At 38.3% G+C, this 18794-nt stretch overlaps 1 protein-coding gene across 2 annotated transcripts in view; it reads left to right on the top strand.

Moving 5' to 3' along the window:
* LNX1 (ligand of numb-protein X 1) overlaps positions 1 to 18794 on the top strand; it is a 121368-nt gene that overhangs the window by 98276 nt on the left and 4298 nt on the right. For both annotated transcript variants that reach the window (XM_044681248.1, XM_044681249.1), the window contains exons 7-8: positions 9648 to 9825; positions 13416 to 13644. In XM_044681248.1, coding sequence (XP_044537183.1) covers positions 9648 to 9825; positions 13416 to 13644 — 407 coding nt within the window. The remainder of the gene's footprint in view (positions 1 to 9647; positions 9826 to 13415; positions 13645 to 18794) is intronic.

Consider the following 18794-nt stretch of genomic DNA (forward strand, 5'->3'; position numbering starts at 1 on the left):
ATATATATATATGTATATATATATATACATGTATATTATTATTATTATTATTATCCCTATTTTATAGGTCAGGAAATTGAGATGCAGAAAAGATGAATGACTTGTTGAAAGTCACATGGATAGTTCTCTATCTGGAGGCAGGTAGTATATTTTGTCATGAAACCTTTGGAAATGTGGTGGATTATTGTGTTGATGTGAGTTACCAAGTCTTTCAAAGTCTCAGAGGTGGGATTTGCTCCAGGTTCTGACTCTTGACAATCAAATAAGATAATTATATTCACAAACCTTAACATTCTAGTCAAATGTAACCTGTAATAATTTTTTTTTTTGCAGAGGTTCAGAGAGAAATAGTCCTGGGATATGTAGCCAGAGTCAGTGTTCTATGGACTGGTGTTTATAGTTAAACAAAATAACCTTTTAATTTATAAAACCTATTGCAAATATTTATAGTTATACAAAACAAATATCCACATTAGCCATGTTCCCTTCCCCTACCCAAGGAAAAAAGCAGGAAAAAAAAAGGAATGAGAAAAAATATAGTTCAATCTGTACTCTGAGGTGGTTAGTTCTCTATCTGGAGGCGGGTAGCATATTTTGTCATAAAACCTTTGGAAATGTGGTGGATCATTGTGTTGATCTGAGTTACCAAATCTTTCAGAGTTAATTAACTGTACAATATTGCTATTACTATGTAGATTTTCTCCTGTTCACTTTGCATCAGTTAACACAAGTCTTCTCAGGCTTTTCTGAAGCTTTCCCCTTTATCATTTCTTATAGCCCAATAGTATTCTATCACATTACTATATCACAACTTGTTTAGCCATTCACCAACTGATGGACATCACTTTAGTTTCCAATTTGTTTCCAACCCAAACAGAGAGAAAAGCAAAGCTTTTTGTAGCTGAAAATAAGGATTAGGATGTAAGCTTACTGGAATGATCCTCAATTCCAATTCCAAAATTATAATTACAGTTCCAAAAGTAGATAGGACAATGGGGATGAAATGTGTCTTCCCCAATTCCCCATCTACACTTTGAAAGCTTTTTGCTCCATGTGGTTTGAAGTTTATAATATTTGGTATGGTAATTTCTATTGAAATTATTCAACTTTTTTATGAATTAAGGTTGTTGCTGGTGGTTTGTAGACTTCATTTCAATCTGTGATTTAGGTCTGGTTCTAGTACATTTGTGTATGTGTGTTCCCAGTCTTTATTTGTAGTATGAGGATTTATCACCTGTCATTTCATGAAAGTGAACTTCTAATGAATAATTCCAGATACTACATCATGTCTTCATAGGTATTTGGTGGGTTGTAAATTTTTATAGCCAACAGTGACATATGGTACAACCTTCAATGCTTCATTGCATGATCTACATTAATTCTTAAGCAATCAGTAATTAAAATAATAATTAGTCTTGAATGTGTTCTTTGCATAATAAACATTGATCCCTAAATAATAAAATTAATAATTATGCAACACTGCTTGCAAACAATACAACCAGGAACACAGAATGCACAATATTTCATAACTACTAGACAGTTATTGCAAAATAAAATGCTATATTATTTCCAAGGGAGAAAGAGGAGTCAGGAAAATCCATTTGGAGATCCATGCAAATAGTAGTTAAAAGTTATCTATAATGGTAGTGGTGGCAGTGGTAAAAGGAGACAGAATCAACAGGATTTGGAAACTAATTAAATTTTTACAATTCCAAGGTTTTTAATGTGGGAGATTAGATGAAAACTTGCACTACAGAAATAGCAAAATCAGAAGAAAGGTTAAGGCTGTTCTTTCCCCCCCAAAAAACTCAACCTTTTGTCTTAGAGTTGATACTAAGTATTGGTGCCAAGGCAGAAGAAGAGTAAAGGGTAGGCAATTGAGGTTAAGTGACTTGCCCAGGGTCACAAAGCTAGGAAGTGTCTGAGGCCAGATTTAAATCCAGAACCTCCCATCTCTAGACCTGGCGCCCTATCCTCTGAGCTACCTAGCTATCTCAAAGATTAGGTTTAAGGGGGAAAAAAAAGAAATCCAGTTTTTTACTTGTTTGTTGAGTTTGAAGTATTGTTGGTACTTACAGGGAGAAAAGTCCTATAGGCAATTGGAGACACAGATCCAAAAATCAAAGAGAAAGAGGGCTGAGCTTTGGGAGTCATTTACCTAACGGTAATAGTTGTAGCCACAAGAGAATGGCTTTGTCAAAGGAGAGAATGTAGACAAAAGAATAAAACCTTATGGAAAATGTATATCAGAATATCAGGAAGTAGATGGTTGTAGAAGGAATAGTTAGAGAAGTAGACGGAGAATCAGGATCTTTTGGTTCTTATCTCTGAAACCAAGAGAATAGAAAGGATCTAGTAGAAGTGGCTTCTCAAATGTATCAAATGCTAAAGAGGTCACAAGATTATGATGTCTAGAGAAAAGAACATTGGATCTGGTCAATGGGGACCTTAGGATATTTGGGAAGAATTGTAGAGAAGCAGATGGTGTATTGCAAAGGGTTACCTAGAGAGTAAATATTGAAGAATATATTAACTATAGACAACTTTTTCAAGAAACTTAGCAGTGAAGAAGAAGACAGATTGAATAGGAGGAAGAGATCCAGGGAAGGTTTTGTTAGGATTGAGGAGATGTGAGCCTAGTCAATATGATATGAAATAATGAAGTTGAAAAAGAGAGGAGGAGAATGACTACTGGAGTAATGGAAGTGGGAGGCAATGGGTTTGAGACTATTGTTAGAGGTAGCATTTGGTGAGACATAAGGATACCTTTTCTGTAACCAAAAGGAAAGAGGACAAGAATAGGTTATCATGATGAGAAATTTTGAAGAGTAGAGGAGAGAATTTATAATTGATAGTCTGATAGATTTTGCTTTCTCAGTAACATAGGTGGTGAGATCATTTGCTATAAATGGGGAGGAGGACAGTATATTGTTGGTGTGGAGAGGAGACAAGGAAAAATTTTAAATAGTTGCTATGGCGAATAAGGTGAGAGTAGAGTTATCAAATAGCAACAGAGGACTAGTTGAGGTTATGAACATCAATCTAGTACATATTTAGAGGCTCTGAGAGAAAAGAAATGATGCTAACAACATTTTTTTCTGCTAAAATGTTAAATAAAAAACTGCACATATATAAAAAAATAAATATGTGCAGGAACCTCTAGTGTGAAAATATTACATTTCCCTTATACTTAAAATTTTCCTGCCCTTCCCCCTCTTTGTTCCTGAGGTCATCTTTTGCACTCTCTGACCAACATTTATAAATTTTTTGCAATACATTTTAAGGCTTAAAGTGGACAACAAAAATTAATTTGGAAAACACTCATCTAATCTATACCTTTAAAGCTGCACCTACACTGTCCAGACAGCTGATTACATGTTTTGTCCTAAAAGCTTGCTATGTACAAAAGTAAGCAACAAGCCTATTGTATTTTCCCAACAGCAGTCTACTAATCAGTTCTGGCATCTAAATGTTGGGTGTTTTTAAAGAGTTTATCTAAGTTCTGGTCCAGGCTTTCTAAATGGCCATTGTATTCCATGTATGGTACTAACCATCCAATTTAGAAAGATATTTTTTGTTCCTTATCAACAAGTCTGTGAACTGAGATTTGGTGGCCCAGGCAGAAAGTTGAGGCTGTGACTATCTCTTATAAATATGTACATTTCTTTAACCAAAAAATAAATCTGAATTATATTCACTGCCTAGGTCTCCAAGGTGATTACCAAAAAGATATTTGTTTTTTAAAGTGTATCAGAATGTTAGGGGGACTTCTGGGTTAAGATGGCTGCAGGGCGCTTCACTCTCCTAACTGACCCATACGTGATAGCTCAAAGGGATACAAAAACAAAATCCAGATGAATGAAGGGACCCCACAATAGGGCGCAGCATTGAAGGCATGTGGGATTTGGGGATTTCTACACTATAAGGGGGCAAAATAACTCCCAATAAAACACAAGCTGATCAACCCTTCCCCACCCCACCTACAGTGTCAGACCCAGCTCACAAAAGTTAGAGCAAGTGTGGGGCATTCACTAAGTTCTTGGCAGCTACCTGGGATCAACAGGGCTTGCTCCTGAGAGCAACAAGACTTAAGACTCCAAGAGGCTAAAGAGTGTGGACCTTGAGCATGGACCTAGGGTGTGGACCTAGAGTTGAGGGGTAACAGACAGTGGAAGCAGCATGCTGAGACTCGTAAAGGAGCCTTGGGCAGAGGAGCAAGCAAGAGGCAATTTCTGTGTTTTTGACAACTGACTGGGATCACCAGGAGACTTGACTCTGAGAACAGCTAGACTTGAGACCCCAGGAGCCTAAAGAGTGCAGACCTTGGGCATGAGGATAGAGCTGAGAGGAGCCGAGCTGTGCTGTGACTCCTAAAGTAGACTCAGGCAAAAACTGCTCCACAGCTCCATACACAGAGAGCCTGCCCACCTCACCCAGACTTCTGACTGAGAAGGAAAAACCAGCATAATAATGGCAAGCAATGCCCAAGAACCAACCAAGAGAAAGAACAAGAGAAAAGCATTAACACTCTAACTTTTACACAGTAAAAAATCCAGGCAACAGAGCAGACAGAAGAGGAGGACAAACAAATAAACACATCTAAACCTTCCCAAAATGTTAAAATTTTTATTTACATAAAATTGAAAATTTTCGCAAAAGAATATTTTGCATGATTGAACATGTATCATTTATATCAAGTTGTTTGTCCTCTCAAGTAGGGGATAAGAGAAGGAGGGAGAGAATTTGAAACTCAAATTTTAATACAAATGGTAAACATTTTTGTTTACATGTAGTTGAGAAAAAGTAAAATCAAAATTAAATGAAAAGTGTATTGAAATGCGTACATTGACAAACAGCGCCCTGGCAATGTTTTACTGTCTTCTACCTCTAAAGAAGAGTTCATTGTATGTAGCCTTACAAACTTTTCTATCTTATGTGATGTGATACCTGCACTGAATCTTGAAGGGAGTTAGAGATTCTATAAGGCAAAAGTAGACAGGAAGGGAATTCCAAGTATAGGAGATAGTCTGTCAAAGGCAAAGAAAGAGATATGAGATAGAATGCCATGTGTAGGGAACCGCAAGTAGGTCAGATTGACTGGCATAGAGTATGAGTACAGAGGAAAGAATTTGAACTAAGTGTAGAAAACTAGGTTGGCACCAACTATTCAAGGACTTAAATTGTCTAGCAAAAATGCTTGTATTTTATCATAGGAGAAACAGGGAACTACTGAAGTTTCTTGAGTAGGAGAGAGACATAGAATGACTTGTGCTTCAGGAATATCAATTTAGCAAATGTATGGCAAATGGTTTAGAGACAGGGTGACCAAATAGGAAGATATTGTTATTGCTCAGGTGAGAAATGGTGTAGGTATAAGCCAGGATAATAGCTATGTGAATGGAAAGAAGAATGCAGATATGAGAGTTTTTGTGGAGGTAGAGTTGAACTTGACTAGCAACTAATTGTATATGAGAGTGAAGGAGAGAGAAGAGTCAAAGATGATGCACTCCAAGGTTGCTACCCTGGATGACTGGAAGGATAGTGGTGCTCCTAGTGGAACTAAGGGAATTAGTAGGAGAAACATAAGAGCCTTGGGGACCTCTATGATAATGGGGCAAAAAAAAAAAATGAAAAGGAGTGGCCAATTAAGTCATCTTTTGTTAGGGAGGGACAGGAACATGATAGAGCAGTATTACAGAATCCAAGAAAGGAAAGGATATCTAGGAGGAGCTGGTTGACGTATCAGAAGCCACAGAGAAGTGAAGTAGGATGAGAATTTTGCTAATGACATCAAAGTTATCACTTAAGAGATGATTGAGAATTTTGGAGAGAACAGTTTTATTTGTATAGGACTGGAAATCAGAAAGGGTTTGACTTGTTGTTGGAAGGTGATGAAATGGAGACAATGAGTGTAAACTGCCCATTCTTTGAGTATGACTGAAAGGAAGAAAAAAAATATAGGAAAACATTTTGAAGGGATAGCAGGATGGAGTAAAATTAAGGGTGGAGAGACCAGGGCATGGTTGTAGGGGGCTGAAAGAACTAGTGAATCAGAAGACACTGAACATGGGAATAAATGAGAAAGAATGATCAAAAGGGGTAGGATCTTCAAGGGGAAAAAAGGGTTTGGGAGCAAGAGGGATTGAGCTTGGCAAGGAGATCCCTTTCTCAGGGGAGGTGAGAAGAGAATGGAGGCTAATGTAGAGAGGCTTTGAAGGTATGAAGTAGGATTTCGAGAAGTCATGGAGAGGATAATAGGTTTAAGGGTAATGAAGGCAGAGGGAGAAATGGATAGACAGGAGGCTATAAGAAGAAAGAAACTTCAGAGTTCTTTATTTTAGAGGTAGAAAAATTAAGTCTTGTGGTAAGGCTGAGGGCACAATTATTCTTATAAGTACCTGAGGCAGAGTGAAGAAGTAGGCCATAGTAGATGAGGATGATGATGAATGGAAAGGCCATGGTGTTTGAGAAGACAATGACATGTATATTAAAGACTCTTGAGTATGAAGGAGGGGGCTAGTTTGCAGAGGAAGCATGAGCCACGTTCTTAACTCCTTGAGAAAGGAGAAAGAATAATATAGATCTAGTCTAGGAGATGGTTGTGAATTAAATCAGTTCCGTTTCCTCATCTAGAACATGAGGAGACCAAGGCCTAGGGTTAAGTGAATTAACAAGATCACACAAGTAGTAGGTAACAGAACCTGGATTTGAGCCCAAATCTTCTAACTCAAATCCATTTTTTCCCCCTGTTGTACTACCCTGCATCTCAAAGTTTACTGTTAGCCACATTTTCATGTTACACACATACACACAGAAATCAATTGCCTCAAAACAAAGGGAAACTGGAGGAACATGCCTCACTGGGATAAGAAGTGAGTAGTCCAGGCAATACGGCATCTGTGAGAATCAGCAGAACATGGAGCAGCCTAAAATGCTGTGATTCTGCCAGAGGCAATGAAGCTGCGGAATGGAAAGGAACCCAGCCTAAGCTACCTCCATGGGTTTAGAAGGCAGAGAAGGCAGGAAACGCCTCACTCCGGAATGGCAGTGGAGCCCTAAAACCACAAGGGAGCAGAGAGGAGTAAAATGGGTGGCTATCAGGGAAGAGGGGACCTCCATACTTTACTAGCTGGTCCACATCTACACCCCCAATCCTCTTAAACATACCCCCTTTTTATAAGTGGCGAGCCAAGAATTATATAAAGTAGGGAAAAAGCAATTTTAATAAAACAAACAAGAAAAAACTTATAGAGAAACAGACAGCAGCCATATTGGGTGTGACATACTCCAGGAACACTCAAGGGACAAACCTCCCTTGAGAAACAAGTTAAGCAGAGAGATTTAAAGAGACACCAACAAAACCTGACAATGGAGTTTGCAACTGGCAGGACCCTTTTTATTCTGCTTAGCTGTTCCCTGCTTTTATCCTCATTTTGGTCTATGATGTATAGTTTGTGGGTGGAAACCATACCCCATTATGCAGATTACCCCTGTAAAGATAGAAGTCAAAGAAGGGATACCACCAAGAATACCACAGTACAGGCTAAGCAAGGAAGCAAAACAGGGTATAACCCCAATTATAGAAAGTCTCCTAGGGCAGAAAATTCTGATCCCAATGATATTAGACTACAACACTCCTAGCTGGCTCACCACTTATAAAAAGGGGGTGTGTTTAGGAGGATTGGGGGCATAGTTGTGGACCAACTAGTAAAGTGTGGAGGCCCCCTCCTCCCTCACAGCCACCCCTATTTACTGAGGGACTAAAATGGTATTTCACTCCCTTGGGAAATGGAGGATCTGGGAAAAGTGTGCCACTATTGAGGTGTTGTAGAAAAGGTATCCCCTTGAGGGGAGGTGAGTGATACCCTGATTCAGTGTTGGGGCTAGTCAGAGTACCCAGAAACTTCCCCTTCTCTCAGCAGGGGGTCAGGCTCAAAATGGAGTTCAGCCTGCCTGTGCCTTTGCTCTTCCTCCCAATCAAGTCTCTCTCTAATAGGAAACAAATGTAGATCTGATTGTAAGGGCACTTGGGTGTTTAATCAGGAACAAAAAGGCAAAGGGAAAAAAGTAGGGTATCAGCAGGAAAGGGGGTGCAGGTAATCCCTATGCCATGGTCCTTCGCTGTGGCAGGTACCCACCAAAGGTGAGATGAGGCCAAAGCTTCATCTTCCCAAACCCCACTAATGATTTTCCTATAATCTATGTTTACTATAAGTCCAGAGGGATACTGTTGAGCAAAGCCCAAGGCAAATGGGGTTCAGGGATTGGCTCCCCAAAGGAAGTCCAGTAAACCCCAAACCCAGTTGAACTCTGCTGATGTGTATGACAGTCGGGAAGACAAGATGCCACAGGTGCAGGTCTCCTATATAAGTCAGGAAAAACCCAATGGCCACTTCAGGGGATCACAGAGTCAGATTTCCACCTCCCTACTCTCCTACTCCAACCCCCCAAAAGCCCCTAATCAGGGTTTTTTTTTTCTTCTCAGAAGTCTGCTCTTCCAATGGTCACTTGGCTCCTCTTCCTCCACTTAATGACAGTTTTTCTAAAAATGTCAGGGCTTGCCTCATTCTTACAGTTGGAGGGTTAGAAGGGAGAAAACTTGAATTCTAAAATGTCAAAAAACAATTGTCAAAAATTGCTTTTATGGAAAAAAAGGGGGGATACCTGTAACAAATATTTTTCTTTCTATCCCTATTAGTCATCTGCCTTAAGTAAGTTAAGCATGATAACCTCTTGAATAGAAATGTATTCTTTGTGGTGTTTAAGACACCTACCTTCCAATTTTCTGGAGGTAAAAACTTTTCTAAATGTTGATTCATTTACTAAAAGTGATTAAATGAGTTATTTGAGAAATTTATGGACTTGGTTCATTCTGTGTTCTTGATATTCCTCCAAGGGAGTCTGGTCAGTTCTTCCTACCATTTTTGTTGGTTCTTTTTTTCAAATGTAAAATTTTCCTTCTGAGTCAGCCTAAATAATTAGAATAGTCATTTCTCTCTGTAATTCTGGGAGGCTTTAGGGAGACATGTCCTTGACAAAGACAAACCAGTCAACCTCTTTCTTTCTTGTTTTTCCATGGATTAGGGCTGTTACTACTTATTAGGTTTCTAAAGATTGATAAAACAGATCATTACTGAATTCCTTAGTGAAACGAGCCTAAAACAGAAGGATATTATTTATTAAATATAATTTCTTATTTTGTTACCTAATATACATTCTTTGACTAGTGCTATGTCATTCTTACATGTTTGCTGATCTAGGAATTATAAATCTTAGTATCACAAAGCTTGAAGGGCATTTAGAGATTATCTAGTTCTAACTCCTTCACTTTACTAATAATTTATGTAACAATTTTACTTCTTAAATACATTATATATTTTCATTCTTTCAAAGAGAGGTTAGCACTAATGTGCCATTTTCATTTTACAGACGATAAAACTGAAGCTCAGAAATATCAAATGCCTTCAGTGGTAGAGCTGGGTCTCTATTCAGTACTCTGTCCTACTAATTTCTGTTAAGCACTACACTGACACACTGTTGGGGTAATTTTGATAATGGCAAATTAGAAAAATGCAATAATATCTAAAAACAATGGATCTATGATTTATTTATTTCTTCCTTTCTTTTTTACTATTTGTACTTCATAGTCTATCCTTCATGCTGTCACCTGTCATGAGAAGGTGGTAAGTGTCCGTAAAGACTACACAGAATCACTGGGCATGACCGTTGCAGGAGGAGCATCTCATAGGGAATGGGATTTGCCTATCTATGTCATCAGTGTTGAACCTGGAGGAGTCATAAGCAGAGATGGACGAATAAAAACAGGTAAGAACTAAAGACTCAGTAAACAGAAGTTAGAACATCATCACTTTTAGATTAGGCAACCTTAATCACAACATTTGCTAATATTTGTATAGTATTTTATAGCAGAGGTATCACATACTACCTTTGCATGCACCCAGCAGCACTAGATTAAAATGTATTTGGGGAATGTTTAACAAAATTAATAAAAAGACAATAAAAGTGACAGTGCATTTTAAAATGAAGTCAATATGCCGCCCACAGAGATCCTTACATATCGATTATTGACCTCATTTCTATTAAGTTTTATATTACTACTTTATGGAAAATGGTTTCATCCTCAAAACAACCTGAGAGAAAGGTATTACCAGTATCCATTTTGCTATTTTGTAGATGAGGAGACTGAGGTTCAAAAATGTTACATAGCTAGTACGCATCAAGATTCTGCTACACCCTACTGGTTTTTAATAAAAATTGATTGGAACATAAGAGTTACTTACTTGTGTAAACTTCACAGCACTGACCACCAATATAATCTAATTGATCTATTCAACCAGGGGTCGGTAACGTATGTCTCTCGAGCCGTATCTGGCTCTTTTGAGGGCCAGATATGGCTCTTTCTGCAGGAGCCATAAAGTCCATTTTTTTCAGGCGCTGTTACAGGAGCGGCACTGTGAGCACTGATCAGCTCTCACGAAATTACATTTTTAAAAATGTGGCGTTTATGGCTCTCACAGCCAAAAAGGGTTGCCAACACCTGTATTCAACTAACCAAGTGTCTCCCTCCCTAAAGTTGTATACAGAGAGTGCCATTCTTTGGTTAAATTTCATGGTTTTGTCCTTAATGGAAACTATAGTAGTAACCAGGATAATAATAATGATAACTACAATAACCAACAGCTGCCATTTACATGACACCACTTTGTGTCAGGCACTGGGCTAAGCACTTGACAAATATTATTTAATTGTTCTTCACAACCATCTTGGGAGATAGGCATCATTATTTTCCCTATTTTATAGTCAAAGCCATGTAGCTAGTAAGTATCTAAGGCTAGATTTGAAGAAGTATTCTCGACTACAAACCTACTGTTTTATTCATTGTGTCAACTACATACCTAGTATTTCAATAATAATCATAACAACAAAAATGATAATAATAGTAGCTAACATTTCTTTCTTTCTTAAAAAAAAAGACCTTTCCTTTTGCCTTAGAACTGATACTATACTAAGTATTATTTCTAAGGCAGAAGAGCTATAAGTAATATTCAATTCCGGTTAAATGACTTGACCAGGTTCGCACAGCTAGAAGTAGCTGAGGTCAAATTTGAACCCAGGTCCTCCTAATTCCAGACCTGGTGCTCTACCCACTGAACCACCTAGCTGCCCTGGTAGCTGACATTTCTATAATGCTTACTTTGTGCTTAGATGCTCTGAAAATGAAGTGAAATTATTTGCTGAATTGACCAAAGTAGTATGATATAGAAGGAACTGGATTCAAGTTCTCATATTTTTTGGCTGTGCGACCTTGAGAAATAATAGAATCTTAGAATTCGAAGCTTAGAGATTTAGGTTTTCTTCATCTTAGAAATAACTATAATATTACTTCTATCCCAGAGACATTTATTATATGTCTCTTCTATGCTGGGCTCTAGGCATACAAAGATGAAAAACAACAGTCCCTTCCCTCCAGCTGCTCACATTAGCAGGGTCAATATAACATTGTGGCATATATGGAAGTATAATACAACAATCTGATCAAAGTGGAGAGATACATACTAAGTGCTTTAGGAAAAGGCAACAGTAAATAAAGTTTTTCTCTCTGGCATTCATTTTTTCAAGAAAAGGACATAGGGAGGAGCACCTGGGTAGCACAGAAGATGGGATGCCAGGCAAGGAGACGGGAAGTCCTAGGTTCAAAACTGGCCTCAGACACTTCCTAGCTGTGTGACTCTGGACAAGGCACTTAACCTCAATTTCCTAGTCCTTGCCACTCTTCTCTCTTAGAATTTATACTAAGATGGAGGATAAAGAGTTGAAAAGAAAGAAAAGGATGTGAGGAAGAACGGGTGGCCCAGTGGCCAGAGAGCTGGGCTGTCATGAAAATTGGTGTTCCTGTTCTACCTCTGGCACATACGGGCCATGTGATTCATCACCAAGCAAGTGTCCATCTGAATTAATAGGAGCTTCTTCATTGGAAAGTCTCTATGACAAAGAAATCATAGAACTGGTTAAAAAAATTTTTTTTTACGTTTTATTGCCACTTTTTGTTTTCATATTAGCTAGTCCATTTAATCTCACCTCCCCATTAAACTCTGCCTGGCATTAAAGAAAAAGTTAAGCAAAATTCTGGAAGAAGACTATATCTGATCATATACCCCACAATCTTTATTTGTTGGTCTCTACTGGAGGAGGAAAATTTCCTCATTGGTTCTCTGATGGCTGAAGTTGAAATGGGGCAAATGAATCAGGCTTTGCCTGTTACTGTTGTTTTAATTAAACATTTTTTTAAATGTTACGTTGTTCCCCTGGGTCTGCTTATTTAACTCTGCAACTTCTGTGTTTCTCAGAATGCCTTGTATTCTTTGTTGAATATGGCACAATAATATTCCATTGTATTTCTGTATCACAACTTGTTCATCATGTCCTACCCCACATGATAAGCCCCCACTTTTTGATTTTCCCTGAACATGAGCTCCCTAGACCTCCTGAGGAATGGCATGTATCCGTTAGCTCAGTAATTGATTAGCAAAGGTGTTTTTTGGCACTCTGGCTGTTTGCTGGTGCTTCAGAGAAGATATAAGGTTTTATTCCTTCCCCTTCTCACTTTCTGCTCCTATCTCATTTACTGTTTGGGTTTCTCTGTGTTAGAGGGCTCAATCTTTAGGAAGAATAGATAGTGGAAATGAGGTTGGATTTATGGGAGCCAAAGGACTGGAGTTCAAATGCAGCCTCTGCCACTTGCTAGTCTCATGACTTTGGAAAAGTAATTTCATCTTCTGCTTCGGTTTTCTCACCTGTAAAATAAAGGGCTTGGACTAAACCTGTCAGATCATCCTCTGTATTCTTAGCAAATTTCCCAACAACGGAAAAGGAGCCCGGCTGCCCAAAAGGTAGATACATAGAAGGGGCACCTCAACTGGATCAAATTGAAAGCATTTATTAGGTTCCCACTATGGCTATTAATCAGTTAATGTTAGAGGAATTGCCTTGCTATTTAACCAAATTCATTCACCTCTGCAAAGGCCTAGAGAGAGAAAACCATGCACAGGGCGATAACTTGGGCTTTCCCTATTGACAGGGATTGGGGTGGGAAATAAAATAAGAGAAAGCAGAGGGGAAAAAATTCAAGTAGATTTAAGGGAGTTGGTCTAATTTTGAAGTGAGGTCCTCAAAATGACTGCTGCATTTAAGAGGACAACATAAACTGACCTAGATTGCTATATGAAGTTTTAATCTCTTTTTATGAAGATATATAACAGTCCTGAACCAAACACAAGAGCTACAGGATCTCAATCTCCCCTGCCCTAACCCCAACCCCCTCAGCCTCCCCCATGTTAAACAAAAGTGACTCTTTTTCACTCCCTTAAAGACGATTTCTGATCTTTGGCTATTAGGTGACATTTTGCTGAATGTAAACGGGATTGACCTGACAGGCGCCAGCCGTGGGGAAGCAGTTGCCCTATTGAAAAACACCTCCTCAGCTGTGGTGCTCAAAGCCTTGGAACTGAGAGAATGTGAGTCCCTGGAGAATGACAGCAACTGGCTAGCCCTGGAGTCCAACCAGAGCCCCGCCCAGCCCAGTGAATGGTCACCAGCCTGGGTTATGTGGTTGGAATTGCCACGGTAAGTCTACAGATACATGATGGTAGAGGAGGGCTGAGAAAGATTTATGTTTCTTAGACACCTCTTTCACATTACTTGGCCTACCTAACTCATTACACTCATATTTTAATTGGGACCAGGCTTGTTTGTATGTCGCTTTTAAACCAAACTACTTCTTTCTTCCTCTTTGAGTCTGAAGATGAAGAAAGGAGAGAAGTTAATTTGTGGTTGAAAGGCTTCAACCTATTCTTTAAAATGAACCCAAGAATCAGAGACCTGATGCAGGAACTCTCAGGACCAGAGTGCTATTTGGTGCTATTTAACATTCTAACTTCCAATTTAATCCTTGCAGCTCTCATGCTGTCCTTAATTTTCCCTGAATTAACTGTAGCTGAACTGTTTGGCTTTTCTTTCTCTTCACTCTCTGCAACAAAAAAGTTTTTTTTGTAATAAATACCCATGAAGCAGCTGAATCGTAATTTTGGCAAAACATAATCAGACTACAGAGGGGGACATTTAATTTTCTCTAGGGAGAAAGGTGACCGAGTGGCTATACCAAAATATCTGCCTATGGAAACTGAGCCAGGAAAATTGGGAGTTTCTGATATTAAAGAAATCCCACATAATAGGATTTGGTTGAATGTTTTTACTTGGCAAGGTCACCCAGCCAGTATATTAGAGGCAAGAGTTGAACCCAGGGCTTCCTATCTTGGAAAGCACAAAGCAATTATAAATAAGAAAGAGCAAATGCAAACTTCCCTCCCTTCCATAATATTGAACTAAAATGAAAAGATTTTCACCTCACTCTCCTTTGCGTTTTAGCTTTCATTTGGCAAAGGGAACAATGCAGTCTCTCTCTGGTGAGAGAGAAATATGAGCTTTTCCTGAGTGCCCTCTAAGGGAAGAGTGAGGTAGTGTTTTGAAGTGTTCCCAGTGAACAAATTACTGGTTTTCAGTTGCTTTTGGTATTCTGAGGAAATCTTCTATCTTCATTGCTCCATCATCCACTTGGGCAGTGCAAGAGTCCAATTCCCTTGCTGGAATACACTTTGCTTTTTCACTGGGAGGCTGAGGATTCTTGTCTTTGATATTTGCTGTTCCAACTAGCACAGAGTCCCTGGGGGTACTCCTAAAACCGGTCTTTCCTTGACATAGTCATGAATTCATTACACTTTTGGCCCCGTTACCAGGGGATGTCTCTAGGTACCTATCTTGAATGCTCATGTGGGAGTTTCAAGCTATTCTACCACCCTTTGTGAAAGTCATTTTGGTTAGTTGTTAAGGCAGTTACAAACAGGGCAAAATACTAAAAAAAAAAAAGGAAATCTCACCTCCATTTAGATGCAGAACATCAAATATCTCTTTAGATACTTGTTATGATGAGCCAGGCCTATTTTCCCTAATGCCACACCAAGCCAGCCCTTTTAGCCTCCACATATCATCAGGTCTGGAAACAGGAAATTCATTGTAATCATAATCCCAGCTGCGACTGAACTCACAGAAAGGGCCTGAGTGTGCATGAAGTTTGGGGCATTAGTATGCTGATCCAGTGGGTGCCCATCCTCTTAGATTCAGTCTCAAGCAATGGGTAGAAAGAGTAAAAGTGGCTCAAATGGACAATAAACAAAGCCGTGTCTCACTCTTATTAATGCTAGATTGTATGCCAGGCTAGACTCTGGGACATAAGCTCCAGACATCACTTAGTCATACAGGTTATCAGATGCCATTTAATTGGAGCTGACTCAGTGAATACTTATGACCTTTTATTCTACAAGGGCCTATACTCAGCATCTGGAAGTCCTTCAACAAGTTCCCTCATCAGGACATGTATCACATTAATACACATTAAATCATTTCCCCTCTTCCCTAAGAATTTAACCTTTTCCTATCCTGAGATTCTTCAGGCGAAGGTTTCCTATAAAAGTTTGTTTTTTTTTTAAACCCACCTTTCCTAATGCTTCTAGAACACAATGAGATTTCTCTCTCACTTTGGACTCATCATTGATTTAGTTATCAAATGGTCTAAAAGTATGAATTGAGTTATCTCACACAACTTCATGTTGGTCCTTCTTTGCCCAGGAGCAAATTCTAGGAGTGGAATCTGAACAAAATTCCCATATTTGTTGTTCGTGGTGTGTGATGGATGTCAGCACAATATATTTGTAGCACCACTATGATGCTTTGAATGATCTTAATTGTCACATTTTGTGGTAAGGAAGTCTTTAAATAACAAAGAATGACTCAGTGACTTTAGTATGGGAAGATTCCAGCTAATACAAAAGATGAAAGACCAATTCCATTCACATCTCAATTTATAGTAAGGAATAAGAGAGAATAAGGAGTGACTTATCAAGGGAAAAAGCAAGACCTGTGACTTGGAACCAGCATTCTGAATTAAGTGCAAGCCAGGCTAGACAGAATCAGGAGCTAGGAGATCAGGGTGGTCTTTCTCCTTATTGTGCACCTGCTATATAGTCTCTAGGCCCAAACTATTTAACAACATGAAGCTATTTAAGAAGGCTCACTAACTCTCCAAGGATGAAAAGGATCTTCAGACTCTGGCTCCTACTGCTCTGACTAGCAATCAGGGCTCCCACTTGGACCACAAAGGAGCAAACCATTTAATACATTGGGAACAAATATCTTTTACTGAAAGGAATTTGTAGTCATGGAAGGTAAAGGTATTATAGAGGCATATATCAGATCATGATTATTTTTTGAGAGTGTATACTATCAAGTTGGTGTATAGATACATTTTTGAGGGGAAATGGGAAAATTATATGTGACATAATTATAACTATGGTAAATACCTAGGAAGTTGTGACTAGCCCAAGCTAAAAGTCCACAAGTTGTAAAAGAAGTGGAAAAAGAAATACTGTCCCTAAAGTTTCAGGTTAGTTTTTACCATCCTGCCACTAATACTTGTACATTTGAATTAAACAAAACAAAACAAAATACAATTTGAACTATAATTTTCTTTGGGATGTGGCATACCAGGGCAAGTCTAATATTCAGCCCCTGCATGTGAAATGCAGATATTCTTTTCATGAAGCATTCATTAGAATTGATCATGGCAAACCACATGGAAAAGACCTGCAGTGCAAGTTGTAGAGATGATTGTCAACATGGGTAAAAATCCTGCTCATTAATAAAAATCTACCACCAAGAATGCTATTTATCATGTCTCTGGTTCCCTTAATACCATGATGCTTGTGTGATTGCTGTGACTACATTTCCACCAGTGGCACATTACTAAGCATCAAGTCCATGGCAAATTTCATCTTAAATGAATGACAACATTCCTCTACTTTTTCCTGGACTCAAGCCTTAGAAATTATGGTTAAGTTTTCATTCCAGGAGGTAGAACTATTTATGGCAAAGATTAATCTTCTGTGAAGTCCAATGGAAAGACATCTGGATTTTGAGGACCTAGGTTCAAATCCTATCTTTACTCATTCATATCTGCAGGAATTTGGAAGGATAACATCCTTTTTTGCTTTCCTCATCTATAAACTAGAGGAATTGGATGAGATGACACCTGATGGTCCTTCCAACCAGATGCAGAACAAAATTTTAATTTGTTTTATTATCATTGCCTGAATTAGGGACTCTCAGATTTTCCAATGCTAATCAATTTATAAGGCCTGGATTCTATAACTAACTTTAAGACTTACTGATCAAGTGATTTTAAATAAGTTCTTGTTTCCCTGAAATGGTTTCCTTATCTGCAAAACAAGTAGTTTTGATGTCATGATTGCTTTCTTTCTGTGTCTTTCTCTCAACCATTATTTCCTGCCTAGCTAACAACTCTAAAACAGAAGGGCAAAAGCTAGGCAAACAGAGGTAAAGTGATTTGCCCAGTCACATAGCTATGAAGTGTCTGTGGCCAAATTTGAACCCATGTCTTCCTAACTCTAGGCTCCATGCTCTATCCATTGAGCCACCTAGCTGGCCCTGTAATTGGTCTAAGATTTTTGCAGTTTTAAACTATCAGTCTCTAAATTAGTTTATGTCGTAATGTAGAAACATGAAATTAGCTCCTGCATAAAAGGGTATTTTAAGGGTAAAATCCTGTAAACATTTTCCTGTTTTGATTAGGGTAGTTTAAAAGCTCCATGAACTATGGATATTGTCTTTTAAATCACAGGAATCAAAGATCTTGTTCCAGACTCTCATATTGTATAGTACTTTAAAGTTTGCAAAGCAGTTTCAAAACCATTAACTTTGAAGATCACTACCTATGTGACCTTGAACAAGTCACTTACCATTTTGGGTTTCAGTTTCTTCTCTTGTAAAATGAAAGGGGTTTACTTGAGGTCTCTTCTGATTCTAAATCTCAGATCCTCTATTTCATTCTGGCTTAAGATCAATGACTTTCTGGTTAAATGAAAACCAAACTTAACCTTTATGACAATATGAGACACTGAACTACTGGTCTGTATACCAACCAATAAAAAGTAATAACTCATTAACGTTGTTAGCTAAGACTGACACAGTTGACCATGACCTTGGTTAAGTACTAACCAGATTCTCCACCTCGTCCCTCCAACATAATTTGGTGTACAACCACCCAGATGGGAAAGTCATATTCTTTGGTTTCTAGGGAAGGGCCAAAAATCATCTGTTTTTCCCATTAGTAGCCAGTGAACTTTTGTGTAAACATGGTATCTAACATCCTAGCAGCAGGTGAATATTTGTAGTTCCTCTGGGATGAATCTACTATTACCATAAAGCCCTGCTGTAAAATAAAGCAAAAAATATTATTTTACATCAAAAAATAGGTTATGGGTTCTTACTGATTCAAATTTATCCTCTTAAGCTACCTTGTTATTGCTTAATAACTAGATTTTATCTTAAAAAAAAAAAAACAACCCCAAACTGGCAATGTCCTAAATATTCAAGATATTTAAAAAAATCAACAACCTGAAAACCTGGATATGTAATTAAACATAGGATTTTAAAATCTGAATAATCAAAAGATTTGTTTTACCTGAAATCTTATCTCAAGAGTTAGAAATGGCTAGAGAAAATATTATGTTGCATGTAGCCAGTACAATGATTAGTAGTGATAATATATAAACCTTTATTCAATACTTTAAAATTTCTGACATGCTAATTTTAATTCAAACAGGTTTTCTGCACTATAAAATGGCACTTGTAGGCATATGCCA

The sequence above is a fragment of the Gracilinanus agilis genome, chromosome 6, assembly GCF_016433145.1.
Source record: "Gracilinanus agilis isolate LMUSP501 chromosome 6, AgileGrace, whole genome shotgun sequence".
In the NCBI taxonomy this organism is placed as follows: Eukaryota; Metazoa; Chordata; class Mammalia; order Didelphimorphia; family Didelphidae; genus Gracilinanus; species Gracilinanus agilis.